This window comes from Aythya marila, assembly GCF_965140915.1.
Source record: "Aythya marila genome assembly, contig: HAP1_HAP1_SCAFFOLD_63, whole genome shotgun sequence".
Lineage (NCBI taxonomy): Eukaryota > Metazoa > Chordata > Aves > Anseriformes > Anatidae > Aythya > Aythya marila.
Window position 1 is genome coordinate 14,572 of NW_028137401.1, and position 27,487 is coordinate 42,058.

Genomic DNA, 27,487 nt, shown 5'->3' on the forward strand with positions numbered 1-27,487 from the left:
AACTGGGGGGGGGCTGCATGGGATCTCCATAGGGGGATCTCCATAGGCTGGGGGTCTCCATAGGAATTCTGGGGGGTCTCCATGGGATTTGGGGGGGTCTCCATGGGGTGCTGAGGGGCTTTAGGGGCGTTGAGGGGCTTTCTGTGGGATGCTTTAGGGGTTGCTTTTTGGGGCGGCTGCACCAGATGGTCGGGAGTACCTAGGATGATGTGGGGGGGCTCCTGTGGGGTCCTCCATTGCCCCCCCCCCCCCCACAACACCCCACAACTGAGGTGTGGAGGAGCCCCCCTTAATCCCAAAGTGAAAGGGGGGCACAACGGATGGACAGACAGACACATTTCAGGGGTCCCACCCTCCCCATGACCCTATCAACCCCCCTAATAAAAAAAAAACAACCCTAATCCCCCCCCCCCAGATGGCGACCGAGGTGGACACCATGGAGGTGCCGCAGAACAACAACGGCCCCTGGGAGGGTCCCGACCCCGCGGCCACCGCCAAGCTCTTCGAGTGCTCCCGCATCAAAGCCTTAGCTGGTGGGACCCTGCCCGGCACCCATGGGTGCTCCTGGGGGGTTGGTGGGATTGGGGAGGGTCCGACGGGTTATTTGTGTCCTCCCCCCCCTATTTGGGTAGACGAGCGGGACGCGGTGCAGAAGAAGACCTTCACCAAGTGGGTCAACGCGCACCTCGCCCGCGCCTCGTGCCGCGTCGGGGACCTCTACGCCGACCTCCGCGACGGCTACGTCCTCACCCGCCTCCTCGAGGTGCTCTCCGGGGAGCAGCTGGTGAGAAACGGGGTCCCCCTGGAGCCCCCCCGCCCCGAAAAGTCACCCCCAACTCTTCCCAACCCATCGGTCGCCCCCTTCCCGTCCATCCATTGCCCCAAGACCCAAGCAGGCATCCAACCATCTCCATAGGGTTCTTGGTGGAGGCTTAGCACGTTTTTGGGGGGGGAGATTCGGGGTGTTGAGGGGCTGTGACCCCCCCCCCCTTGTTTTTTTTGGGGTGTCAGCCCAAGCCGACGCGGGGCCGGATGCGGATCCACTCGCTGGAGAACGTGGACAAGGCGCTGCAGTTCCTCAAGGAGCAACGGGTGCACCTGGAGAACGTGGGCTCGCACGACATCGTGGACGGCAACCACCGCCTGACCCTCGGCCTCATCTGGACCATCATCCTGCGCTTCCAGGTGGGCCGGCCGGGGGAGGGGTCCCCCAGATTTGGGGACGGGGTCCCCAGCCCCGGTGGCAGTGCCCCATCGGCTTCATCCAGATCCAGGTGATCAAGATCAAGACCGAGGACAACCGCGAGACGCGCTCGGCCAAGGACGCGCTGCTGCTCTGGTGCCAGATGAAGACAGCAGGGTGAGTGGTGGCACCGTCCTCATGCCAGGATGGGTCCTCCCCGCCCCCAAAAAAAGGGGTGACCTTCCCCTTTCTACCCGCAGGTACCCCGAGGTGAACATCCAGAACTTCACCACCAGCTGGAGGGACGGGCTGGCCTTCAACGCGCTCATCCACAAGCACAGGTTGGCCACGGGGTTTGGGGCTCCTCTGTGGGGTTGGTGTTTTTTTGTGTGTTTTTTTTTTTTTTTTTGGGGGGGGGGAAGACACCCCAAAATTGGGCTCCACGTGGCTGTGTCCCGATTGCAGGCCGGATCTCATCGACTTCCACAAGCTGACCAAGTCCAACGCTACCTACAACCTGCAGCAAGCCTTCAACACGGCCGAGCAGCAGCTGGGGCTCAGCAAGCTGCTGGACCCCGAGGGTAGGGACAGGATGGGACGGGACGTCCTCGTGTCCCTGCTGCTCCTGGGGGACTCTGTCTGTCTGTCCGTCCACCCATCTGTCCACCCATCTACCTATCCATCTCTTCATCCATCCATCTACATACCTGTCCATCCATCTGTCCATCTATTTGCCCGTCCATCTGCCCCATCTGTCTACCCATCCTCCATCCACACATCTGTCCATCTGTCCATCCAACTACCCACCTGTCCATCTGTCTCCATCTGTCTATCCATTTATCCATCTCCATCCATCCATCCATCCATCCATCCATCCATCCATCCATCCATCCATCCATCCATCCATCCATCCACTAATTTGTCCATCTGTCCATCATCCATCTATCTATCCATCTATCCCATCTACCTGTCCATCTGTCCATCTGTCTGTCCATCTCTTCATCCGTCTATCTACATATCCATCCATCTGTTCACCCATCTGTCCATCTGTCTATCCACCATCCATCCATCTATCTATACATCTACTTGTCCATCTGTCCGTCCATCCATCCATCCATCCATTTGTCCAGCTCTCCATCCGTGTATCCACCTCTTCGTCCATCCATCTACACGTCCGTCCGTCCATCCATCCGTGTGGGGTGCGAGGTCTTCTCTATCCACCTACCCGAACCTCATCCAGCCCGTCCTCCTCACCCCATCGCTCGTTCCTCGTTAATTGCTCCCCGCTTCGGTTGCTGCCCCTGAGGACTTCTTCAGCCCGGGGACGGGGACGGTGGCGAGGGGGAGCATTTTGGGGGCAGGGAGGCTCGGGGGCCGACGCTTCGCTGCCCGGCAGATGTCAACATGGAGGACCCCGACGAGAAGTCCATCATCACCTATGTGGTCTCCTTCTACCACTACTTCTCCAAGATGAAGGCGCTGGCCGTGGAGGGGAAGCGCATCGGGAAGGTGGGTGTCGGGGTGCCCCCGCATCACTCTGTGGGGTGCTGGACCCCCAACCCCATGGGGAGCCCCCTCCTGTACTCTGTGGGGGGCTCTGTCTGTGGCTCCATGAGGTGCCACAGCCCAACAGGTGCTGGGTGGTGTCCCACAGGATGCACCCCAAACCTTGCACAGTTCCTCAGAGGGTTGCAGGATGCACCCTTGCACCATGCATGGTTCCTCGAAGGGTTGCAGGATGCATCCTTGCACCACGTGTTTGCTTGAGGGGTTGCAAGATGCACTTCTGCACTGTGCATGGTTCCTCAAAGGCCTGCTGGATGCACCCCTGCACCATGTGTGGTTGCTTGAGGGCTACAGGTGCATCAATGCACCATGCACAATTGCTTCAGGTTTGCAGGATGCATCCTTGCATCATGCATGGTTGCTCAAGGGGCTGCAACATGCACCCCCAAACTGTGCATGGTTGCTTGAGGGGTTGCAAAATGCACCCCTGCACCACATGTGTGTTTTTTTTAGTGCCACGGGTGCACCATTGCACCATGCATAGTTGCTTCCAGATTGCAAGATGCAACCCTGCACCACTTGCGATTGAGGGTCACAGGATCCACCCTTGCACCATGTATGGTTGCTTCAGGATTGCAGGATGCATCCTTGCACTATGCATGGTTGCTCGAGGGGCTGCAAAGTGCACCCCTGTGCCACGTGTGGCTTTTTGAGTGCCACAGGTGCACCCTTGCACCATGCATGGTTGCCTCGGGGGGTCTGTGGGAAGCCCCCCTCCAAGCCGTGCACGCCTCCGTGCCCAGGTGCTGGATCAGGCCATGGAGATCGAGGCCATCATCGAACGGTACGAGGCGCTGGCGGCCGAGCTGCTGGCCTGGGTGCAGCACACCGTCACCATCATCAGCAACCAGAAGTTCGCCAACTCCCTCACCGGGGTGCAGCAGCAGCTCCAGGCCTTCACCGCCTTCTGCACCCTGGAGAAACCCGTCAAGTGAGGGTCCCGGGGAGGGGGCAAGGGTGGGGGGGGACAAGGTTTGGGGGCCACATTCTCACCTTCTGTTGCCCGACCTGTGAAAGGTTCCAGGAGAAGGGGAACCTGGAGGTGCTGCTCTTCACCATCCAGAGCAAGCTGCGGGCCACCAACCGCAAGCTCTACGTCCCCAGCGAGGGCAAGAGCATCTCCGACATCAACAAGGTGCTGGTGGGATGGGGGCGAGGTGTCCCCCCGGGCGGACCCTTGGGGCGAAACCCCGTTGCGACTCCCCCCCCCTGCCTCGTAGGCTTGGAGCTGCCTGGAGAAGGCAGAGCACGAGCGGGAGGTGTCGCTGCGCAACGAGCTGATCCGGCAGGAGAAGCTGGAGCTGCTGGCCCAACGCTTCGACCACAAGGCGGCCATGCGGGAGACGTGGCTGAACGAGAACCAGCGGCTGGTGTCGCAGGTGTGGGGGGGGGGGGGGCTCGGCGGGGACCCCCCCCACAGCGGGAAAAAGAGGAGGAGGGGACATGGTTCTGGATGCTGGGTGGGGTTGGGGTTCCTGGGAAGAACGGTGGGGCTGGCGTCGCTGAGTTCCTAGTGGGCACCCCGAGGGCCAAGGTCATGCCAAGGGTTGGTGATGGCCAGTCAGAGATTGATTTTGGTTGGAGAAGACCCCAGTGGCCAAGTCCAACCATCAGCCGGTGTTCCCAGCCTGGTGGGATGTCCCCATGGGGTCCTGCTCTTCAGTGCAAGGGGACAAGGTCATCCTCAGGGTTGGAGATGCCCAATGACAGGCTGATTTTGGTTGGAGAACACCTCAATGGCCAAGTCCAACCATCAACCGGTGTTCCCAGCTTGGTGGGACATCCCCATGGGGTTCTGCTCTCCAGTGTGATGCACCAAGACCACCTCAAGAGTTGGCATTGCCCAAGGATAGATTCCTTTTGGTTGGAGAAGACCTTCTAGGTTACCAGGTTCTACCATCTACCAGTGCTCCCAGCTCGGTGGGACGTCCCCATGGGGTTCAACTCTTCAATGCAATGCACCAAGCCCATCCCAAGGGTTGGTGATGCCCAATCATAGACTGGTTGTAGAAGACCTTGGTGGTCAAGTCCGACCATTAACCAGTGCTTCCAGCTTGGTGGGACGTCCCCACGGGGTCCATCTCTCCTAGGTGGGGGGCCCACCTTCCTTACAACATCTCTCCCCACCCCAGGACAACTTCGGCTACGACCTGCCGGCGGTGGAGGCAGCCATGAAGAAGCACGAGGCCATCGAGGCCGACATCTCCTCCTACCAGGAGCGCATCCAGGTGGTGGTGGAGCTGGCCCTGGAGATGGAGTCTGAGGGCTACTACGACACCAAGCGCATCAGCGCGCAGAAGGACAACATCCTGCGGCAGTGGGGGCTGCTGACCGAGCTGGTCCGCGCCCGCCGCGCCCGCCTCGAGCAGAACTTGGCCCTGCAGAAGATCTTCCAGGAGATGGTCTACATGATCGACTGGATGGAGGAGATGCAGGTAGAGCCGGGGGACGCTGGGCATCCCCGAGGAGGACGCGAACTCCGGACCCCATTGGCTTTCCCCACCGTTCCCCAGGTACTGCTGGTCTCCAAGGACTTGGGGAAGCACCTGCTGGAGGTGGAGGACCTGCTGCAGAAGCATGGGCTGCTGGAGGCCGACATCTCTGCCCAGACCGAGCGGGTGCAGGCGCTCAATGCCGCCGCGCTCAAGTTCTCGGAGCTGGAGGGTAACAGGGACCACCAGGGTGGGGGCCACCGGGTTGGATGCCACCAGGTTGGGTGCCACCCGGTTGGGTGTCACCAGGTTGGTTGCCACCAGCTCACTAGGTTGGGTGCCAACAGGGTAGGTGCTACCACACTGGTTGCCCCCAGGTTGGGTTCCACCAGCTTGGTGCCACCGGGATGGATGCCATCAGGTTGGGTGCCACCAGAGGGGCTGAGCACAGGGTTCAGGACCTTCCTTGCTAAGTCATCTTCTCCTGCCCCAGGCTACCAGCCCTGCGACCCTCAGATCATCTGCAACCGGGTGAACCACGTCCAGACGTGCCTGGAGGAGCTGGGGGAGATGGCGGCCAAGAGGCGTAAGGAGCTGGAGGACTCACGCCAGCTCTGGGCCTTCTTCCAGGAGATGGAGGAGGCCGAGGCTTGGATCCGTGAGAAGGAGCAGATCCTGGCTGCCAAGACATGCGGCCGGGACCTGAGCAGCGTGCTGACGCTGACCACCAAGCACAAGAGCATGCTGGGCGAGCTGGGCAGCCGGCGGGCGCTGCTGCACCAGACCATGAAGCGGGGCGAGCAGATCCTGGCCAAGAAGAGGTTCAGCCCCAGCGGGATCCAGGAGAAGATCCGAGAAGTCCGCCTGCGCTGGAAGAAGCTGGAGGAGGTGACGGGGCTGCACCAGCAGCGGCTGCAGGAGGCCCTCAACTTCTTCCAGTTCAGCGCCGAGACGGACGACCTGGTGGCCTGGCTGCAGGACACCTACCGCATCGTCTCCAGCGACGACTTCGGCCACGATGACTACTCCACCCAAGCGCTGCTGCGGAAGCACCGGGCGGTGGTGGAGGAGGTGGAGAAGCACCGGGCGGCCGTGGTGGCCCTCCGTAAGCAGCTGGCACTGCTGGCACCCGAGCACCGCCAAGGGGTGGACGTGCAGATCCGCGTGGTGGAGGTGGAGCAGCTCTACGGGGAGGTGGCCGAGGTGGCCGTGCTGCGGCAGCAGTGGCTGCAGGACGCCCTGGCTGTCTACCGCATGTTCAGCGAGGTGCACGCCTGTGAGGTCTGGGTGGACGAGAAGGAGCAGTGGTTGGAGAGGATGGAGGTGCCGGAGGAGCTGGACGAGGTCGAGGTGGTGCAGCACAGGTGCGGGGTGGTGGGGACCGGGCGCCTGGTGACCACTGTCCGTCGGGGACACTGATGTCCCCATCCTGCTCGGGGCAGGTTTGAGAGCCTGGACCAGGAGATGAACAGCGTGATGGGCCGCATCCTGGACGTCAACCAGGTGGTGCAGCAGCTGGTGGAAGGAGGCCACCCCAGCTCGGAGGAGGTCCGTGCCTGCCAGGACCACCTCAACAGCAGGTATCAGCGTGGGGAGGGGTCAGCTTGATGGTGCATGGGGCCAAGCGCACCACAAGGGTTAGTGATGGCCACGGGTAGATTAATTTTGGTTGGAGAAGACCCCAGTGGCCAAGCCCAACCATCAACCAATGCTCCCAGCTTGTTGAGATGTCCCCATGGGGTCCAGCTCTTCAATGCAACGCACCAAGTCCACCACAAGGGTTGGTGATGGCCACGGGTAGACTCCTTTTGGTTGGAGAAGACCCCAATGGCCAAGTCCAACCATCAACCAGTGTTACCAGCCTGGTAGGATGTCCCCATGGGGTCCTGCTCTCTGGTGCAGTGCACCACATCCATCCCAATGGTCAGTGATGCACAATGATGGATTGATTTTGGTTGGAGAAGACTCCAGTAGTCAAGCCCAACTGTCAACCAGTGCTCCCAGCTTGTTAGGACGTCCCCATGTGATCCTGCCCTCCAACTCAATGACCAAGCCCATCCCAAGGTTGGCAATGGCCAAGTCTAGATTGATTTAGATTGTAGAAGACCTCAATGGCCAAGCCCAACCAGTGCTCCCAGCTTGGTGGGACATCCCCATGGGGTCCAACTCTGCAACGCAACACACCAAGCTCATCACAAGGGTTGGCCATGCCCAGTGATAAATTTATTTTGGTTGGAGAAGACCTCCTAGATCATCAGGTCCAACCACCAACCAGTGCTCCCAGCCTGGTGGGATGTCCCCATGGGATCGCGCCCTCCAACGCAATGCGCCGAGCCCACCGCAAGGGTTGGCCATGCTGAGGCCAGGCCTCCTCATGAAGGCAGAGCCTCTGCAGGGCTCCATCCCCTGCTTGTCCCCATCCCCAGGTGGAACCGGGTGGTGGAGCTGGTGGAGCACAAGAAGGGGCAGCTCAGCTCGGTGCTGAAGATCCAGAACTACCTGCTGGAGTGCGCCGAGATGAAGGCACAGGTGCGGGAGAAGCGCAAAGCCATCGAGGCCACGCAGTCGGGCAGCGGCGACCTGGGCGGCGTGCTGGCCTTGCAGCGGCGCCTCTCCACCATGGAGGCCGCGCTGGTGGTGCTGGAGCCCAGGCTGGTGGAGCTGCAGCGCGAGGGCGAAGCCTTGGCCGCAGACCACCCGGGGCGGGCCATGGAGGTCCTGCTGCCCTTCGAGGAGATCAGCGAGGAGTGGGAGGCCCTGAAGCGGGCGCTGCAGGGCTGCGAGGACTCGCTCAGCGTTGCCGGGCGCTTGCAGCAGTTCATCCAGGACCTGGACAACTTCTTGGGGTGGTTGGTGAAGACCCAAGCGGCGGTGGCCAACGAGGAGGTGCCGGGCAGCTTGGCTGAGGCGGAGAGGCTGCTGAACCAACACGCGGCGCTCAAGGAGGAGATCAATGGCTATGAGGAGGACTACACCAAGATCCAGGCGGCCAGCGACCTCCTGGCGCTGGAGGAGGCCGAGGTCCCCTACCTCTCGCTCCAGCAGTGGCTGCAGAAGCTGGACGCGGGCTGGGGGAAGCTGCTGCAGAGCTGGGAGGCTCGCCGGGAGGTGCTGGTGCAGGCGCACGTCTTCCACCTCTTCCTCCGCGACGTCAAGCAGTGCGAGGCCAGCCTGTACAACCAGGTTGGCCTCGCCTCCTCGGGGACGTCACAGCCCCAAAGTGGGGGAGAGGATGGGAGGGGAAGGGCTTGGTGGCCTCCACGGGGAAGGCTGGGAGGAGATGGAGAAGGTGGGTTTGGTGGCCTCCATGGGGAGGATGGAGAGTGGAGAGGTCTGGAAGGAGGAGGGCTTGGTGGCCTCCACAGGGAGGAAGGAGACTGGGGAAGGCTGAGAGGAGAAGAAGGGCTTGGTGGCCTCCGTGGGGAAGGCTGGAAGAAGGGCTTGGTGGCCTCCGTGGGGAAGGCTGGAAGAAGGGCTTGGTGGCCTCCGTCGGGAGGATGGGGACTGGGGAAGTCTGGAAGGAGAAGGACGTGGCGGCCTTCATGGGGAAGGCTGGGAGGAGAAGGGCTTGGTGGCCTCCATGAGGAAGGCCGGGAGGAGATGGACGTGGTGGCCTCCATGGCCTCCATGGGGAAGGCTGGGAGGAGAAGGGCTTGGTGGCCTCCACGGGGAGGCCGCAGCGGCCCTGCAGGTGACACCAGGCCATCTCCTACCCCCCCCCCCCCCCCCCCAGGAGTCCACACTGGCCCACGCCGAGCTCCCGGACACGGTGGAGGCCGTGGCCAACGCCATCAAGAAGCACCGGGACTTCACCACCTCCATGGAGCTCGGCCTCCACAAGGTCCAGCTGGCCCTGCAGGCCGGCGAGAGCCTCCAGCGCCAGGGCAACCTCTACAGCGCCCGCGTGGCGGAGGCCATGGACTCCCTCCGCACCAAGTAGGCGCCCCCCACCCCCCGTGGTGACAATGAACGACCCCCCCCCCCCCCCCATTGATGGGTGCATCCTGGTGGGCCTCCATTGCCCCGTGCCTCAGTTTCCCTTCGGGTCACAGTGGCGTTTTGGGGGAATGACGGAAGCTGGAGGGGTTTTGTGGTTGAGGGGGGTCTGGAGGTTTAAAGGAGGGGTGGGGGGGGTTGATGCGAGCCCCCCCCCACCCCCTGGCCCCCCCAGGAGCCACCACAACGCCGAGCTGGCGCAGGAGTGGATGCAGCGCCTGCAGGACCACCTGGAGCTGCAGCAGTTCCTGCAGGACTGCCACGAGGTAGGGGCCAAGACCCCCCCCCCCAAAAAAAAAAAAAAAATCCACGCTGGGGGTTCCCCAAAAATAAATTCACACTGGGGCGGTCCCCACTGGCTGCTTGGGGGGGCACAGGGGGACCAGGATGTGTCCCCCTCCCCATGCCATGGGGCTGGTGACCCGTGTGGGGGGCTGCTGTTTTGGGGGAGGCTGTGTGATATTTCAGGGGGCTGGATCCTAATTTGGGGGGAAGTATCCCATTTTAGGGGGCTGAATGCTATTTTGGGGGTGCTACATCTTATTTTGGGATCTGTATCTTATTTTGGGGGGCTATGTGCTGTTTTTGTGGGGCTACATGTTATTTGGGGGGCGCTGCATCCTATTCTGGGGGGACTGTATGATCTTTTGGGGCTCTATATCCTATTTTGGGATGCCGTATCCAATTTGGGGGGCTATATCCTATTTTGTGGGTGCTGCATCCTAATCTTAGCAGGTTGCATCCTCTTTTTGGGGTACTGTATCCTATTTTGGGGAGGCACATCCTATTTTTTGGTACTGCATCTTATTTTGTGGGGCTGAATCCCTACTTTTAGGGGCCACATCCTATTTCTGGGATGCTGCGTCCTGTTTTTTGGGTGCTGCATCTCATCTTTGGGGTGCTACCTCCTATTTTTTGATGGTCTGTATCCTATTTTTGGGGTGCTGCATCTTATTTTTTGAGTGCAGCATCTTGGTTTCGGGGTGCTGCATCCTATTTTTGGGGGGACTGAATCCTATTTTGGGGTACTGTATCCTTTTTTTGGAAGACTGCATCCTATTTGGGGGAGCCACATCCTATTTTTGGGGTGCTTCATCCTCATTTTGATGGACTGCATCCTATTTTTGGGGTGCTGTGTCTTATATTTTGAGAGCTGCAACTTGCTTTTGGGGTGCTGCATCCTATTTTGGGGGGGACCAAATCCTATTTTCAGGTGCTGCCTCCTCTTTTTGGAAGACTGCATCCTATTTTGGGGGACCACATCCTATTTTTGGGGTGCTTCATCCTCATTTTGATGGGCTGCATCCTATTTTTGGGGTGCTGCATCCTATTTTTTGGGTGCCGCACCTTATTTTTTGAGTGCTGCATCTTGTTTTTGGGGTGCTTCATCCTATTTTGGGGGGAACATAATCCTATTTTGGGGTGCTGCATCCTATTTTTGGGGGGACCAAATCCTATTTTCAGGTGCTGCCTCCTCTTTTTGGAAGACTGCATCCTATTTTGGGGGACCACATCCTATTTTTGGGGTGCTTCATCCTCATTTTGATGCGCTGCAGCCTATTTTTGGGGTGCTTCACCCAGTTTTTTGGGCACTGCACCTTATTTTTTGACTGCTGCATCTTGTTTTTGGGGTGCTTCATCCTATTTTGGGGGGAACATAATCCTATTTTGGGGTGCTGCATCCTATTTTGGGGGGGACCAAATCCTATTTTCGGGTGCTGCCTCCTCTTTTTGGAAGACTGCATCCTATTTTGGGGGGCCACATCCTATTTTTGGGGTACTTCATCCTCATTTTGATGGGCTGCATCCTATTTTTGGGGTGCTTCACCCAGTTTTTTGGGCACTGCACCTTATTTTTTGAGTGCTGCATCTTGTTTTTGGGGTGCTTCATCCTATTTTGGGGGGAACATAATCCTATTTTGGGGTGCTGCATCCTATTTTGGGGGGGACCAAATCCTATTTTCGGGTGCTGCCTCCTCTTTTTGGAAGACTGCATCCTATTTTGTGGGACCACATCCTGTTTTTGGGGTACTTCATCCTCATTTTGATGCACTGCAGCCTATTTTTGGGGTGCTGCATCCTATTTTTTGGGCGCCGCATCTTATTTTTTGAGTGCTGCATCTTGTTTTTGGGGTGCTGCATCCTAATTTTGGTGGCCTGCGTCTTATTTTTGGGTGCCTCATCCTGTCTTTGGGGTGCCGCATCCTACTTTTGGGGTGCGGCATCCTAATTTTTGGGCGCCGCGTCTTACGTTTTGACTGCTGCATCCTATTTTGGGGCGCTCCGTCCTAATTTCGGTGCGCTCCATCTTATTTTCGGGCGCTGCACCCCAATTTCTGCCGGGCTCCATCCCCTTCTTGGCACGCCGCGCCCCGCTCGCAGCTCGCCTGACCCTATTTTCGGGACGCCCTACCCCATTTTCGGGGTGCCCGACCCCTCCGCGGGGGGGGCTCCCACCTTTTTTCGGGCCCCCCACGGTTTCCCCGGGGTTTGGGGGGGGGTGGGGGGGGGGTTGGCAGGAGGCTGGCCGCGGTGCCGGATCCGGCCCCGTGCGCTCCGCCCGGCTGCTGCAGGGCTCTGCGGCATCGCGCCCATGCAACCGCGCAGGTACCGACAATTGGGATTGGGGGGGGTGGGGGGGGCACGGAGGGGGCCGGAAGGAAAGCCGAGGGGGGGGGGTGGGGGGGCTCCCCGATTTCGGGGGACCCTCGGCGACCCCCCAGGCTCTCCGCAGCTGGACGGTTGGGTCGGGGAGAAGGTGGCGATGGCGCAGGATCCGGCCCCGGAGCAGCGACCCCATAAGCGCTGGCTCCAGCACCAGGCGTTTATGGCCGAGCTGGCGCAGAACCGGGAGTGGCTGCAGCGCATCGAGGAGGTACAAAAATCCGGGGGGGGGGGGGGGGGTCCCGAGGGGGGGTGGGGGGGTGGGCTTCTAACCCCCCCCCCCCCCCTTTCCATCCAAGCTTCCCCCGGAGCTTGCGCCGCCGCCGCTGCATCCGCGTGAAGGGGCGGGGGGCTTCGGAGGGGGGGGGGGGGGGCGAGGGGGGGGATGCGGCGCTCCTGGAGCCCCCCCCCACCCCCCCTCGTTGAGCCCCCCCCTCATTGCGACCCCCCCCCCCCCCCCCCCCGATTGCACAACCCCCCTCCGAGCCCCCCCCCCCATCGCCTCTCCCCCTTTGAGCCCCCCACTTTGGGCCCCCCCCAATTTCACCCCCCCCCCCCTTTTGAGTCCCCCCCATTTCATCCCCCCCACTGCACCCCCCCATTTCACCCCCCCGTTACACCCCCTGTATTTCACCCCCCCCATTTCACCCCCTCATTTTGCCCCCCCCATCCCACCCTCCCCTCACTGCACGCCCCCCCCCCCCCACGCCCCCCCCCAGCATTTCCCATCGCTGCATCCTTCAGCAGCTGCCCCCCCCCCCCCCCCCGCCACTGCAGGCCCCACTTCATGGCAGCCCCCCCCCAAAAAAAAAAATACCCCCCCCACTGCCCCCATCCTGATCGCCCCCCCCCTTCGCTGCACCCCCTTTTCTTGCACCCCCCCCTTGTTGCATGCGTGCCCCCCCCCCCAGCTGCACCCCCCCCCGGAAAATGCATCTCCCCGGGTGTCACCCCAAAACCTAGTACCCCCCCCCAAAAAAAATTTAAACACCTCCCACTGCCCCCAAAAAACCGCACCCCCAAAAAATGCACCCCCAAACTGTACCCCCCCCAAAAAAAAAATTGCACCCCCCAAAACCTGCACCCCCCCCAACCTGTCACTCCAAAACTGCCCCCCCCTTATTGCCCCCCTTATTGCCCCCCTTTATTTCACCCCCCTTATCGCCCCCCCTTTAATTTAACCCCTTTTATTGCCCCCTCCCCTTATTGCCCCCCTTTTATTGCCCCCCCCGATCGCCCCCCCCCCTTTATTTTACCCCCTTATTACTCCCCTTTTATTGCCCCCCCCCCTTATTGCCCCCCCAAATGGGGGTCCCCATCCTTGGCCCCCCCCCCCCACCCCCCCTCCGGGCACACGTGTGTGTGCGCGTGCCCCCCCCCCCCCCCCGCACATGTCCCATGTCGCCCCCCCCCCCGCACATGTCCCCCCCCCTCGCCCCCCCCCGCCCGCGCTCCCCTCTCGCACGGCTGCACCCGGCCCCAAATCGCCGCAGCCGCCGCAGCCGCTCGTGAGCTGGGGACATTTTGGGGGGGGGGGGACACGTTGGGGACACCGTGGGGGGGGGGACACACATACACACACAGGGGGACATTGGGGGGGGGTGGGGGGGACACGGGGATGCCCCGGGTGGGTTTTGGGGACCCCCCCCCCCCGGCTTGGCAAGGTCCTTGAGCGGTGTTGTCCCCGTGTCTGTCCCCGTGTCCCCTTGTCACCATCCCTGTCCCCCCTCCCCGTGTCCCCCCATCGCTGTCCCCTTGTCCCCCCCATATTCTCCTGACCCCCTCCCCGTCCCCCATCCCTGTCCCCATGTCCCCCCCCGTCCACATCCATGTCCCCCCATCCTCCTCTCCCCATCCCCACGTCCCCCTGGCCCCACCCACGTCCCCGTGTCCCCCCCAACCCCATGTCCCCATCCACGACCCCGCATCCTCCCGTCCCCATGTCCCCACATCCCCCTGTCCCCCACCCTGTCCCCATGTCCCACCGTCCCCATCCATGTCCCCACATCCCCCTGTCCCCTTGTCCCTGTCCGTGCCTCCTGTCCCCATCCATATCCCCCGTCCTCATGTCCCCACATCCCCATCCCCATATCCCCATGTCCCCATGTCCCCATCCCTGTCCCCCTGTCCCCACGTCCCCATCCCTACGTCCCCACGTCCCCACATCCCCATCCATGGCCCCCTGTCCCCATCCATGTTTCCTTGTCCCCACGTCCCTGTCCCCATCCCCACATCCCCATCCGCATCCCCCTGTCCCCATGTCCCCACCCACGTCCCCCTGTCCCCATGCCCCCGTCCCCACATCCCCATCCCCACATCCCCCTGTCCCCACGTCCCCATCCACATCCCCCGTCCCCATCCTTGTCCCCCTGTCCCCACATCCCCATCCCCACATCCCCACATCCCCACGTCCCCATCCATGTCCCCTTGTCCCCACCCTATCCCCACGTCCCCATCCCCATCCCCGTGTCTCCATCCACATCCCCCTGTCCCCATGTCCCTATCCACCTCCCACTTGTCCCCACATCCCCATCCACGTCCCCCTGTCCCCATCCCTGTCCCCCTGTCCCCACCCTGTCCCCACATCCCCATCCCCGTCCCCCTGTCCCCATCCCCATCCCCCTGTCCCCATCCCCGTCCCCCTGTCCCCATCCCTGTCCCCACATCCCCATCCCCGTCCCCCTGTCCCCATCCCCGTCCCCCTGTCCCCATCCCTATCCCCACATCCCCATCCCCGTCCCCCTGTCCCCATCCCCGTCCCCACATCCCCATCCCTGTCCCCCTGTCCCCATCCCCACCTGTCCCCACGTCCCCACCCACGTCCCCCTGTCCCCATCTCCGTCCCCCTGTCCCCATCCCTGTCCCCCTGTCCCCATCCCCATCCCCCTGTCCCCATCCCCGTCCCCCTCTCCCCACCCTGTCCCCACATCCCCATCCCCGTCCCCCTGTCCCCATCCCCCTCCCCCTGTCCCCATCCCTGTCCCCACATCCCCATCCCCGTCCCCACATCCCCCATCCCTGTCCCCCTGTCCCCATCCCCACCTGTCCCCACATCCCCACCCACGTCCCCCCGTCCCCATCCCCGTCCCCCTGTCCCCATCCCCGTCCCCCTGTCCCCCCTGTCCCCCCCCCCGGTCCCCAGGAAGGCCAGCAGCTCCTGCAGGCCAAGCCGGCCCTGGCGGGGGCCGTGGCCCCGCAGCTGGCGGCGGTGCGGCAGCGCTGGCAGGAGCTGGAGAGCGCGGCCCAGGCGCGGGGGGCAGCGGCTGCGGGCGGCGGGGGCGGCCGAGCGGCTGCAGCGCGGCTACGCCGAGCTCGACCAGCGCCTGGCCCGCCTGGAGGAGCAGCTGCAGGCGGCCGGGGGGGCCCAGCCCAGCGCCGCCATCGGCACCCAGCTCCGCAGGCTGCAGGTAAAGGGGTTGGGGGGGGGGGGGGGGGAAAGGGGGTGTGTGGGGGGGAGGTTTGGAGGGGGTTTGGGGGTGTTGGAGGGGGGGTTGGGGGGGTTGGGGGGTGTTGGAGGGGGGGTTTGGGGGGGGTTGGGGGGTGTTGGAGGGGGGTTTGGGGGGGTTGGGGGGGTGTTGGAGGGGGGTTTGGGGGGGTTGGGGGTGTTGGAGGGGGTATCGGGTCATTGGAAGGAGGTTCAGGGGATATTTGGGGTCAAGGGAGGGGAGTTTGGGGGGATTTGGGGTCATTGGGCTGGGGTTTGGGGTCATTGGATTGGGGTTTGGGGTCATTGGAGGGGGGTTTGCGGGGCGGTTGGAGTCGTTGGAGGGGGTTTAGGGGCATTGGAGGGGCATTTGGGGTCACTGGAGTGAGTTTTGGGGGGGTTGGGGTCATTGGAGAGGGGTTTGGGGGGATTTGGGGTCACTGGAGGGGGGTTGGGGGCATTGAAGGGGCATTTGGGGTCACTGGAGGGCATTTTGGAGGGGGTTGGTGTCATTGGAGGGGGGTTTGGGGGTGTTGGAGGGGCATTTGGGGTCACTGGAGAGGTGTCTGGGGGCTTTGGGGGTGTTGTAGGGTGGGTTGGAGTCATTGAATGGGGATTTGGGGGGGTTGGATGAGGGTTTGGGGTCATTGGAGGAGGTTTGGGGTTATTGGAGGGGTGTTTGGGGGTATTGGGGTCATTGGACGGGGGTTTGGGGTCACTGGATTGGGGTTTAGGGTCAGTGGAGGAAGGTTTGGGGTCATTGGATTGGGGGTTTGGGGGGTCTGGGGGTCATTGGATGGGGTTTGGGGTCATTGGAGGGGATGTAGGGGGAGTATTGGGGTCATTGGATTGGGGTTTGGGGTCATTGGAAGGAGTTTCAGGGGATATTTGGGGTCAAGGGAGGGGAGTTTGGGGGGATTTGGGGTCATTGGGCTGGGGTTTGGGGGCATTGGAGAGGGGTTTGGGGTCGTTGGAGGGGGGTTTTGGGGGGTGTTTGAGGGTATGGGGGGTTCTGTGTGAGGGTTTTGGGGTTGGAGGGGGTGTAGGGGGGGTTGGGGTCATTGGAGGGGGGGTTGTGGGATATTTGGGATCAAGGGAGGGGGATTTGGGGTCATTGGATTGGGGTTTTGGTGGTTTGGGGGTGTTGGAGGGGGTTTGGGGTCATCGAAGGAGGGTTTGGGGGATATTTAGGGTCAAGGGAGGGGGGGTTGGGGTCATGGGGTTGGGGTTTGGGGAGGGTTGGGGGGCTTGGAATGGGGTTTGGGGGGTATTGGGGTGTGTGGGGGGGGTCTGGGGGTGTTGAAGGGAGTGTAGGGGGGGGTTGGGGTCACTGCATCGGGGTTTGGGGGATTTGGGGGGTTGGAGGGGTATTGGGGGGGGGATTTGGGGGTTTGGGGGCTTGGAGGGGGTTGCAGCTGGGGTTCAGCACCGGTTGCAATGGGGGCCCAGCACCACGTGCACGAGGAGCTCAGCACCACTGCAGCAGGGTCTCGGCACCATTGCTATAGGGTCTCAGCCCCATTGCTATAGGGTCTCAGCCCCATTGCTATAGGGTCTCAGCACCATCGCAGTGAGGTCTCAGCATTTTTGCAGCAGGGTCTCAGCACCCCTGCACCCAGCTCAGCACCACTGCAGTGAGCTCAGCACCATTGCAGCAGGGTCTCAGCCCCACTGCAATAGGGTCTCAGCCCCACTGCAATAGGGTCTCAGCACCCTTGCACCAAGCTCAGCACCATTGCACCCAGCTCAGCACCACTGCAGCAGGGTCTCAGCACCCTTGCACCAATCTTAACACCCCTGCACCGAGCTCAGCACCACTGCAGTAGGGTCTCAGCCTCTTTGCAGCAGGCTGTCAGCACCACTGCACCCAGCTCAGCACCCCTGCGCTGAGCTTAACACCCCTGCACCGAGCTCAGCACCACTGCAGTGAGCTCAGCACCATTGCAGCGAGCTCTCAGCCCCGTTGCAGCAGGGTCTCAGCACCCTTGCACCAAGCTCAGCACCATTGCACTGAGCTCAGCACCACTGCAGCAGGGTCTCAGCACCCCTGCACGGAGCTCAGAACCATTGCACCCAGCTCAGCACCACTGCAGCAGGGTCTCAGCACCCTTGCACCAATCTTAACACCCCTGCACCAAGCTCAGCACCCCTGCACGGAGCTCAGAACCATTGCACCCAGCTCAGCACCACTGCAGCAGGGTCTCAGCCTCTTTGCAGCAGGCTGCCAGCACCCCTGCACCCAGCTCAGCACCCCTGCGCTGAGCTTAACACCCCTGCGCCGAGCTCAGCACCCCCCGTGGCCCCCTCCCAGCCCCGCTGCAGCCCGGCCAGGTGCTGAGTCACGGCCGAGGCTGCCCGGAGCTGCCGGTGCCGCGGTGCCGGCGCGTCCCCCGGTGCCCACGGTCCCGCCGCCGCCCGCAGACGATGGAGACGCAGGTGGAGGAGTGGTGCAAGGAGGTGGGCGAGCTGCAGGCGCAGGCGGCCGCGCTGCCCCCCGAGGCCCCCGGCGCGGAGGCGGTGGGCGAGCGGCAGAGCGCGGTGGGCACCCGCATCGTCCGCCTGATCGAGCCCCTCAAGGAGCGCCGCAGGATCCTGCTGGCCGCCAAGGAGGTGCACCAGGTCAGCCACGAGCTGGAGGACGAGGTGGTGAGTACAGGGCGGGATTGGGATTGGGATTGGGATTGGGATTGGGATTGGGGAGGAATGGGATTGGGATTGGGGTGGGATAGGGAGGGGGATGGGGATGGGATTCCGACTGGGGTGGGAGTGGACTGGGGATGGGATTGGGGTGGGATGAGGATGGGATTGGGATGGGATTGGGGTGGGGGTGGGGATGGCATTGGGATAGGGATGGGGATGGGATGGGGGGGATGGGATTGGGGTGGGATTAGGATTGGGATTGGGGTGGGGGTGGAGATGGGATTGGGATTGGGATTGGGGTGGGATGGAGTGGGATTGGGGTGAGGAGGGGATTGGGATTGGAATGGGATTGGGATTGGGGTGGGACTGGGGTGGGATGGAGTGGGATTGGGGTGAGGAGGGGATTGGGATTAGAATGGGATTGGGATTGGGTGGGGGTGGAGATGGGATTGGGATAGGGATAGGGATAGGGATGGGGATGAGGATGGGATGGGATTGGGATGGGGATGGGATTGGGGTGAGGATGGGAATGGGATTGGAGTGGGATTGGGATGGGGATTGGGATGGAGATGGGATTGGATTGGGATTGGAAAGGGGATGAGGAGAGGATGGGATTAGGATGGGATTGGGGTGGGAATAGTATGGGATTGGGATGGGATTGGGATGGGGCTGGACCAGGACCGGTACAGGGCCAGCACAGGGGCCGGTCCCATCCCCTGCCGCCCCCCAGCTCTGGGTCCAGGACCGCCTGCCCCTGGCCACGCAGCAGGACCTGGGCAGCAACCTGCAGAGCGTGCAGCAGCTCATCAAAAAGAACCAGGTGAGGCCAGCAGCGAGGCCGGGGGGGGGGTCCCACCATCATTGAGGGGGGGTCCACCCCATCACCTCCCCCTTTTCTTCACCCTCTTCCCCCCCCCACGCCCCAGAACCTCCGCCGGGAGATCCAGGTTCACCGTCCCCGCGTGGACGAGGTGCTGGAGCGCGCGGCCGCCGTGGCCTCCATCAAGAGCCCCGAGGCCGAGGGGGTGCGGAGGCTGCTGGAGCGCCTGGGGGGGGCCTGGGGGGAGCTGCAGGAGCAGGCGGAGCGGCGGCAGCAGGCGCTGGACGCCGCCTTCCAGCTGGAGCAGTACTACTTCGACGTGGCCGAGGTGGAGTCGTGGCTGGGCGAGCAGGAGCTGCTGCTGATGAGCGAGGAGAAGGGCAAGGTGGCGGCGGAAAACGTGGTGGTGGGGGGTGTTTTGGGGTCGGAGACCCCCTCCCCGGGGCTAAATTCCACCCCCCCTCCCGTGTCCGTGCCCAAGGATGAGCAGAGCACCCTGCAGCTGCTGAAGAAGCACCTGCAGACGGAGCAGACGGTGGAGAACTACGAGGAGAGCATCGCCCAGCTCTCGCGCCAGTGCCGAGCCCTGCTGGAGCTGGGGCACCCCCAGAGGTGGGCGCAGGACCCCCCGCAAACCCCCAAACCCCCCTCCCCCAAACCCCCACCCCCCCCAAAACCCCCCCAAACCCACCGCAACCCCCCCGCAAAGCCTGCAGCCGGGGGGGGGCCGGGTGCTCACCGGGCGCTCTGTGTCCCCCCCCACCTCAACCTTCCCCCCCGTCCCCCCACCCCGTCCCCCTCCCCGTCCGTGCCCAGCGAGCAGGTGAGCCGGCGGCAGTCGCAGGTTGACCGGCTGTACGTGTCTCTGAAGGAGCTGGTGGAGGAGCGCAAGGGCAAGCTGGAGCAGCAGTATTGGCTCTACCAGCTCGGCCGCGAGGTGGGCGAGCTGGAGCACTGGATCGCCGAGAAGGAGGTGGTGGCCGGCTCGCCCGAGCTGGGGCAGGACTACGAGCACGTCACGGTGAGCGGGGACAGGGGGCTGGGGGGGGCCTCGTTCCATCCTGGGGGGCCTGGCGCCGCTCCTGCTCCGTGCTGGGGGTCCTGGGGTTGTCTTTGTGCAGTGCTGGGGGTCCTGGATTTATCCCTGCTCCACGCTGAGGGTCCTAGGGATCGCTGCTCCTCCATGCTGGGGGTGCTGGGGGTGTCCTTGTCCCATCCTGGGGGTCCTGGCACTGTTCCTGCTCTGTGCTGGGGGTCCTGGGGTTGGTTATGTGCCATGCTGAGGGGCTTGGGGTTGTTCTTGTGCCGTACTGAGGGTCCTGGGCATCATCACTGCCCTGTACTGGGAGTCCTGGGGTTGTCCCTGGGCAGTGCTGGGGGTCCTGGGTATCATTGCTCCTCCATACTGGGGGTGCTGGGGGTGTCCTTGTCTCATGCTGGGGGACCTGGGGCTGTCCTTGTCCCATCCTGGGGGTCCTGGGGTTCTTCCTGCTCCATCCTGGGTGTCCTGGGGCCGTCCTCATCCCACGCTGGTGCTCCTGGTGCCATCCCTGCTCCACGCACCGCAACCCCAGCCCCACGCCGCGGTCCCGTCCCCCGTCCCCATCACCTCCCTGACCCCCGTCCCGTCCCGTCCCGTCCCCAGCTGCTGCAGGAGAAGTTCCTGGAGTTCGCCAGCGAGACGGGCAGCGTGGGGCAGGAGCGCATCTCGGCCGTCAACCAGATGGTGGACGAGCTGATCGACTACGGCCACGCCGACGCCGCCACCATCGCCGAGTGGAAGGACGGCGTCAACGAGGCCTGGGCCGACCTCCTGGAGCTGATGGAGACGCGGGCGCAGCTCCTGGCCGCCTCCCACGAGCTCCACAAGTTCTTCAGCGACTGCAAGGAGCTGCTGGGGCAGATCGAGGAGAAGCGGCGGCGCCTCCCCGAGCTGGCGGCCAAGGAAGCGCCGCGAGCCTCGGCCGGAGCCTTGCAGCGGGCGCTGAGCGCCTTCGAGCACGACGTGGAGGTGCTGGTGGGCCAAATCCGGCAGCTGCAGGAGGGGGCGGCGCAGCTGAGGACCGTCTACGCCGGGGACAACGCCGAGGCCATCGCCAGCCGGGAGCAGGAGGTGCTGAGCGCCTGGAAGGAGCTGCTGGGCGCCTGCGAGGAGTGCCGGCTGCACGTGGCCAGCGCCGCCGACCGCGTCCGCTTCGCCGGCACCGTGCGCGACCTGGTGTCCTGGATGGACGGCGTGCTCTGCCAGATCGGCGCCGGAGAGAAGCCCAGGTTTGGGGGGGGTCCTTGCCCCCCCGTGGGGACGGGGACACGGGAGAGGGATCGGCACCAGGAGCCCTGGTCTGGTCCGACCACAGGGCTGTGCGTTGTCCCCGTCCCAAGGACCCAAGTTGGGTCCCCATCCCAATTTGTCCCCATCACAGTGGCCCAAATTTTGTCCCCATCCCAATTTGTCCCCATCCCAAGGACGCAAATTTTGTCCCCATCCCAACTTGTTCTCATCTCAAGCATCCACATTTTGTCCCCATCCCAATTTGTCCCCGTCCCAAGGACCCAAATTTTGTCCCCCTCCATGGAGCTGAGGATCCGTGCCCATCCCAATGCCCTGTGTCCTGTCCCATCCCAAGGTCCCATGTCCTGTCCCATCCACGGTGCTCGTGTCACCCATGTCCCATCCCAAGGGCTCATGTCTTGTCCATAGGACTGGTGTCACCCATGTCCTCTCCCACCCGTGGATTGGTGTCACCTGTGTCCCATCCCATCCCAAGGCCCCGTGTCCTGCCCCATCCACGCCACCGAAGACCCCAACGCCCCCTCCAAGCTCCCGACCTCTCTCCCCACGTGTCCCCCCGCCTTGGTGCCGCAACCCGTGTCCCCCCCCTGCCCCCGCAGGGACGTCTCCTCGGTGGAGGTGCTGATGAACTTCCACCAGGGCTTGAAGAGCGAGATGGAAGCCCGCAGCAAGAGCATCGCCGCCTGCCTGGAGCTGGGCAAGACCCTCATCCTCGCCAAGAGCCCCGCGGCCGACGAGGTGCTGGGAGCGCTGCGGAGCATCAGCGGCATCGGCGGGGGGGTCCCGGCTCACGTCGGGTCCCCCCCCCCCCCTTTTCCTCCAGATCAAAGCCCTGGCGGAGAAGCTGCTGGCGAAGAAGAAGGAGCTGGCGGAGAAGTGGGACAAGCACTGGGAGTGGTTGCAGCAAAGTGAGCGCGGGACGGGCTCGGCCATCCCCGGAGGCTTGGGGGGACGGGGAAGCGGGGGGCGCCTGTCCATCCCGTCCTCCCGTCCACCCACCCACCCGTCCGTCCGTCCGTCTGTCCCGCAGTGCTGGAGGTCCACCAGTTCGCCCAGGAGGCGGTGGTGGCCGACGCGTGGCTGACGGCGCAGGAGCCGCTGCTGAAGAGCCAGGAGCTGGGCAGCAGCGTGGACGAGGTGGAGCAGCTGATCCGGCGCCACGAAGCCTTCCGCAAGGCGGCCGCCGCCTGGGAGGAGCGCTTCAGCTCCCTGCGCCGCCTCACCACGGTACGGGACCCCCGCCTCGGGATCGCCAGGGGTGGGGGGCAGCCCCCCGGGGGCACCGGGAGCCGACGCGGCGCCTGGGGAACCCCGTAGGAAGGAGGACCCTAAGTCGTGGAGAACCTCAACGCGTGGTGGACACCGAGGTGTGGGGAATCCGAAATTATGGGGAATCCGAAATTATGGGGAATCTGAAATTATGGGGAATCCGAAATTATGGGGAATCCTGAATTATGGAGAACCCCAAATCACAGGGAAGCCTAAATTGTGGAGAATCCTAAATCATGGAAAACCCCAAATCATGGGGAATCCTAAATTGTGGAGAATCCTAAATTATGGTGAACACCAAGTCATAGGGAACCCTAAATTATGGAGAATCCCAACTCATGGGGAATCCTAAATTATGGAGAATCCTAAATCATGGAAAACCCCAAATCATGGGGAATCCTAAATTGTGGAGAATCCTAAATTGTGGAGGTCCTCAATGCATGGAGACCCCGAGGGCATGGAGAAGCCCAAATCAAGGAGACCCCCAAGGCATCGGGATCCCCCATAAATGCCCCATCTCACCCCCCTTCCCCTCCACAGCTGGAGAAGCTGAAAGCGGAGCAGAGCAAGCAGCCGGCCACGCCACTTTTGGGGCGCAAATTTTTGGGAGAACCCCCAGCGTCCTCGCGCCCCGGGGGGGATGAACGCCCCGAAACCCCCCGCGCCCGGCCGGAGCCCCGCGTCGCCTACGTGCGGCAGGAGCTGCGTCCCGAGAGGCTCCAGCCCAAGCTGGACCGGGTGCGGGAGGGGGATGGGGACGGGGACACCCCCCCCGCCACCCCCACTGCCGTCACCACCGAGGCGCCGGTGGCACCCAAGGGTGACGGTGGCGGGGGGGACGTCGGGGAGGGGAAGACGGGGCTGCTGGAGCGGCGGAGGGAGAGGAGGGAGCGGAGGATGGAGAGGCAGGAGTCCAGCGAGCAGGAGGGGCCTCGGCACGGGTGGGTGTGGGATGGGGATTGGGGTGGGATTGGGATTGGGGTGGGGATGGGATTGGGGACTGGATGGGATGGGATTGGGATGGGGAAGGGGATGGAGATGGGGATGGGGATTAGGATAGGATTGGGATGGGATGGGAATGGAGATTGGGATGGGGATGGAGGTGGGGATGGAGATTGGGATGGGATGGGGATGGGATGGAAATGATGGGGATGGGGATGGAGTTTGGGATGGGATGGGACGGGATGGGATAGGATGGGGATGGGATGGAAATTGGGATGGGAATGGGGATGGAGTTTGGGATGGGGATGGGGATGGAGTTTGGGATGGGATGGGACGGGATGGGATGGGATGGAAATTGGGATGGGGATGGGGATGGAGTTTGGGATGGGGATGGGGATGGAGTTTGGGATGGGATGGGACGGGACGGGACGGGATGGGATGGGATAGCATGAAGATTGGGATGGGAATGGGGATGGGATTGGAATGCAGTTTGGGATGGGATGTCATTGGGATGGGGATGGGGATGGGGATTGGGAAGGGATGGGGACGGGATGGGGACAGGGACAGGGACAGGGACAGGGACAGGGACAGGGACAGGGACAGGGACAAGCACCCCCCGTCCCCTCTCCCCACCAGCAAAGCCACCCTGGCTGACATCGTGGAGCAGCTCCAGGAGAAGGAAGCCACCGTCCCCTCCCCAGCACTGGTGAGCACCGCCCATCCTCACGTCCCCCAGCCTCAATGACGCCCCCCCCCCCCGAGTCTCCCCCTGACCCCTGTGTGTGTGCGTCCCCCAGCCCCGGGACCGCGAGTCCCCCGGCCGCCTCCCCAACGGCGTCGAGGCCCTACCGGAGAGGACCCCACGACCAGACCGGCCCCGTGCCCGTGACCGCCCCAAACCCCGTCGGCGCCCCCGGCCCAAGGAGCCCGGCCAGGGGGGGCCGGGGGAGGCCCGGAGGTCGAGGTCGGCCCCTGCCCAGAGCAGTGCCCCCCCTCCGCCGCCCCCCAGCCACACGGTGCAGCACGAGGGGTTCCTCTTCCGCAAGCATGAGTTGGACGGGCCCAACAAGAAGGCGTCCAACAGGTCGGTGGGGTTGGGCGTGGAAGATGGGGGTTTCAACGGTTTGGGGGTCCGACAGTGGAGGGGATCCATCAGCACTCGGGGACCACCAATGGGGAGGTGTCACGATCATTTGGGGGGCCCATCTTTGGGGAGGGAGCGCTGTGATTTGGGGCCTGTTGATGGTGGAGAAGCTCCAGGATTTGGGAGGCCATCGATGGAGGAGCTCCGTGATTTGAGTGCCCATCAATGGTGGAGGAGCTTCATGATTGGGGTGCCCACCCATGATGGAGCTCCACGATTTGAGTGCCATCGATGGAGGAGAAGCTCCAGGATTTGGGTGTCCATCGATAGAGAAGCTCTACAATTTTGGTGCCCATCGATGGTGGAAGGGTTCCACAATGTGGTTGCCCATCAACGATGAAACTCCATAATTTGGGTGCTGATCAATGGTGAAGGAGCTCCACAGTTTGGGTGCCCATCAAGAATGAAATTCCACAATTTGGATGCCCATCAACAACGAAGCTCCATGATTTGGGTGCCCATCAATGATGAAACTCCACAATTTGCTTGCCCATCAACGGGGGAGAAGTTCCACAATTTGCTTGCCCACCCATGACAAAACTCCGCAATTTGGGTGCTCACCAACAACAAAACTCCGCAACTTGGTTGCGCACCAATGAACCAAGACCCCCACCACTCGACCAACCATCAATGGCTTGGGCCTCCCCTTGCCCCCCAAAGCCTCCCCCAACCCTGGGGTCTCACCACAGCCCCCCTCTGCCCCCCCAGGTCCTGGGTGAACCTCTACTGCGTGCTGAGCAAGGGCGACCTGGCCTTCTACAAGGACGCCAAGGGCCCGGCGAGCGGCAGCACCCATGGGGGCGAGCCCCCCCTCAGCCTTCACCAGGCCATCAGCGAGGTGGCCGCCGACTACAAGAAGAAGAAGAACGTCTTCAAGCTGCGGTGGGCGTCAGGGGGGGCTTCGGGGTGTGGGGGGGCAACGAGGGGAGTCTTGGGGTCAGGGGGTGTATAGGGGGTGGGTGTTGAAGCCCCCCCTGTTGCCCCCCGTAGGACCGGTGACGGCAGCGAGTTCCTGCTGCAGGCCAAGGACGAGGTAGGCCCGAGGAGTTGGGGAGGGGGGTTTGGGGGGAGATTTGGGGGGTTTTGGGGGAGATTGGGTGGTGTTATGGTGAGACTGGGGGGGTTGGGGTCTTTTTGTGGGGTTTTGGGGTTGTTTGGGGGGACGTTTATTGATATTTTTGGACAGCTTGGGAGCTCCATTGCAGATTGGGCAGATTGGAATAGGGGGAGAGTTTAGGGGGGATTTGGGGGAATTGGGGGCTTTTGGGTCTAATTTTGGCTGTCTTTTTTATTACTATTATTTGTTGGAATTTTGGGAGGTTCTTTGGGGTTTGGGGGTTATTTTGGGGCTAATTTCAGTGGTTTGGGAGTCTTTGTGGTTTGTAAAGATTTGTGGTTTATTTTTTTTTATAACTATATTTGGAGGTTTGGGGGTTTCTTTGGGATTTGGGGGGTAATTTCAGTGTTTTTAGAGTCTGTTTATAATTGATTTGTGTTTTTTATAATTATTATTTTTGGAGGTTTGGGGGTTTCTTTTGGATTGGGGAGTAATTTCAGTGGTTTTCGAGTCTTTGTTGTTTTTGTTGATTTGGTTATTTATAATTATTTTGGGGGGGTTGGGGCTTTCTTTGTAATATGTGGGGTAATTACAGTGGTTTGGCTGTCTTTTTTTTTAATATATATAATTATTTTTGGTGGTTTGAGGGTTTCTGTGGGGTTTGGAGAGGGTTTGGATGGAATTTTTGAGGGATTTGGAGACTGTTGTTTTTTATTATTGTTATTTCTGGCAGTTTTGGGGGGGTAATTTTGGAGGGTAATTTTGGGGATTTGGGGTCTCTTCACTTTTTTTTTTTTTCATTTTTACTGATTTAATAATTATTAATGAATTGATTTAGGGATTTAATTATTATTTAGGTTAGGGATATATTTGGGATTTGGGATTTCAAGTGATAATTATGTGGGTTTGGAGTCTTTTCCTTTATTTTTCTTTAATTAGCATTTGAGGGGGTCATTGGGGCTTAAGAGGTAATTAGGGGAATTTGGGGGATTTAGGTACATTATGGGGGGGATTAAATTGGGTCAATTTACGGGGGCTTCATTTCTTTTTAAGGGTGGGATGTGGGGGGGGTGAATTTTAGTTACATATTTTGTGTTTTCTTTTGCTTTTTCATGGCTTTGCGGTTATTTTTGCCTTTCTTGTATTTCTGTGGTTATTTTTGCCTTTCTTATAATTTTTATTTTTTGTGTGTTTTTTTTTTTTGATTGTTTACTTTTTTTGTGGGATTTTTTGTACTTTTTTTTTTCATTTCTTCCATTTTTTATCGTGTTTTTCTCGATGTTGTTATTTCGCTGGTCTTTTTGCTTTTATTTTGCTATTTTTTGCTTTTTTTTTTTTTTTTTTTTCCGTTTTTAAATACATTCCCCCCTTGTTTTTCCCATTTTTTTTCGGTTATTTTTTCTTTTTTCCCCCTTTTTTCCCCCCCCACCCCCCATTTTTAAACCCCGCTTTTACTTTCCCTTTCTCCTATTGCTTTTTTTCTCATTTCCTCGCGGCTTTCACCCCCCCACACACCCCCCCCGGGCCCCCCTCCCCAATAGGAGGAGATGCGCGCCTGGCTGCGCGTCCTGGCGGCCAGCGCGCGGGAGCACGCGGAGATTGCGCGCGCCGCGGCCCCGCCCACCACTACGTCATCAACCGACGAGGGGGGGCCGCGGCGGGAGGGGGCGGAGCGCCGCCGGAAGTGACGTCGCCGCCCCCGCCGCTTCCCATTGTGGCGGGAGGGGGGGAAGCGGGAGGACCCCCCTCGCTCTGCTCCCTGCCCCCCCCCCCCCTTAATTTTTTCAACCCCTCCCCCCCCAAATAATTTGGGGAGGGGGTGAGGCCACGGGGCCGGGGGGGCCCCCGCTCGCCCCCCCCCACCCTTCCGGGGGTCTCCCGGCCCCCCCCATCCCATGCACAAGCCATAGAGCCCCTGGGGGGAGGGGAGGTCCCATCACTTTTTTTTTTTGGGGGGGGGGGCACCCCCCTTTTTTGGGGGCTGGGGGGGGAGACAGAGTTTGTAAAGATTTTACCAAAAGCCAGGAAATTAACCAAAAAAAAAATTAAAATTAATT

The 27,487-nt window shown here is 61.6% G+C and overlaps 1 protein-coding gene across 1 annotated transcript; it reads left to right on the forward strand.

The window, feature by feature from the left end:
* Positions 1-415: 415 nt before the first annotated feature.
* On the forward strand, positions 416-27,175 carry SPTBN4 (spectrin beta, non-erythrocytic 4; the record flags this gene model as incomplete). Its single annotated transcript, XM_082785246.1, has 34 exons — positions 416-533; positions 633-784; positions 1,012-1,185; positions 1,269-1,360; positions 1,444-1,524; positions 1,649-1,764; positions 2,580-2,692; positions 3,493-3,680; positions 3,767-3,884; positions 3,970-4,128; positions 4,882-5,184; positions 5,263-5,413; positions 5,675-6,545; positions 6,624-6,761; positions 7,608-8,364; positions 8,915-9,117; positions 9,353-9,443; positions 11,912-12,052; positions 14,984-15,248; positions 17,577-17,911; positions 18,636-18,725; positions 18,832-19,110; positions 19,207-19,337; positions 19,542-19,746; positions 20,371-20,996; positions 21,618-21,756; positions 21,842-21,926; positions 22,049-22,245; positions 22,828-23,234; positions 23,866-23,935; positions 24,027-24,313; positions 25,082-25,255; positions 25,364-25,406; positions 26,972-27,175. 34 exons carry the CDS (start codon positions 416-418, stop codon positions 27,116-27,118), a joined length of 7,446 nt encoding a protein of 2,481 aa, XP_082641372.1. The 3' UTR covers positions 27,119-27,175.
* Between the last annotated feature and the right edge of the window lie 312 nt (positions 27,176-27,487).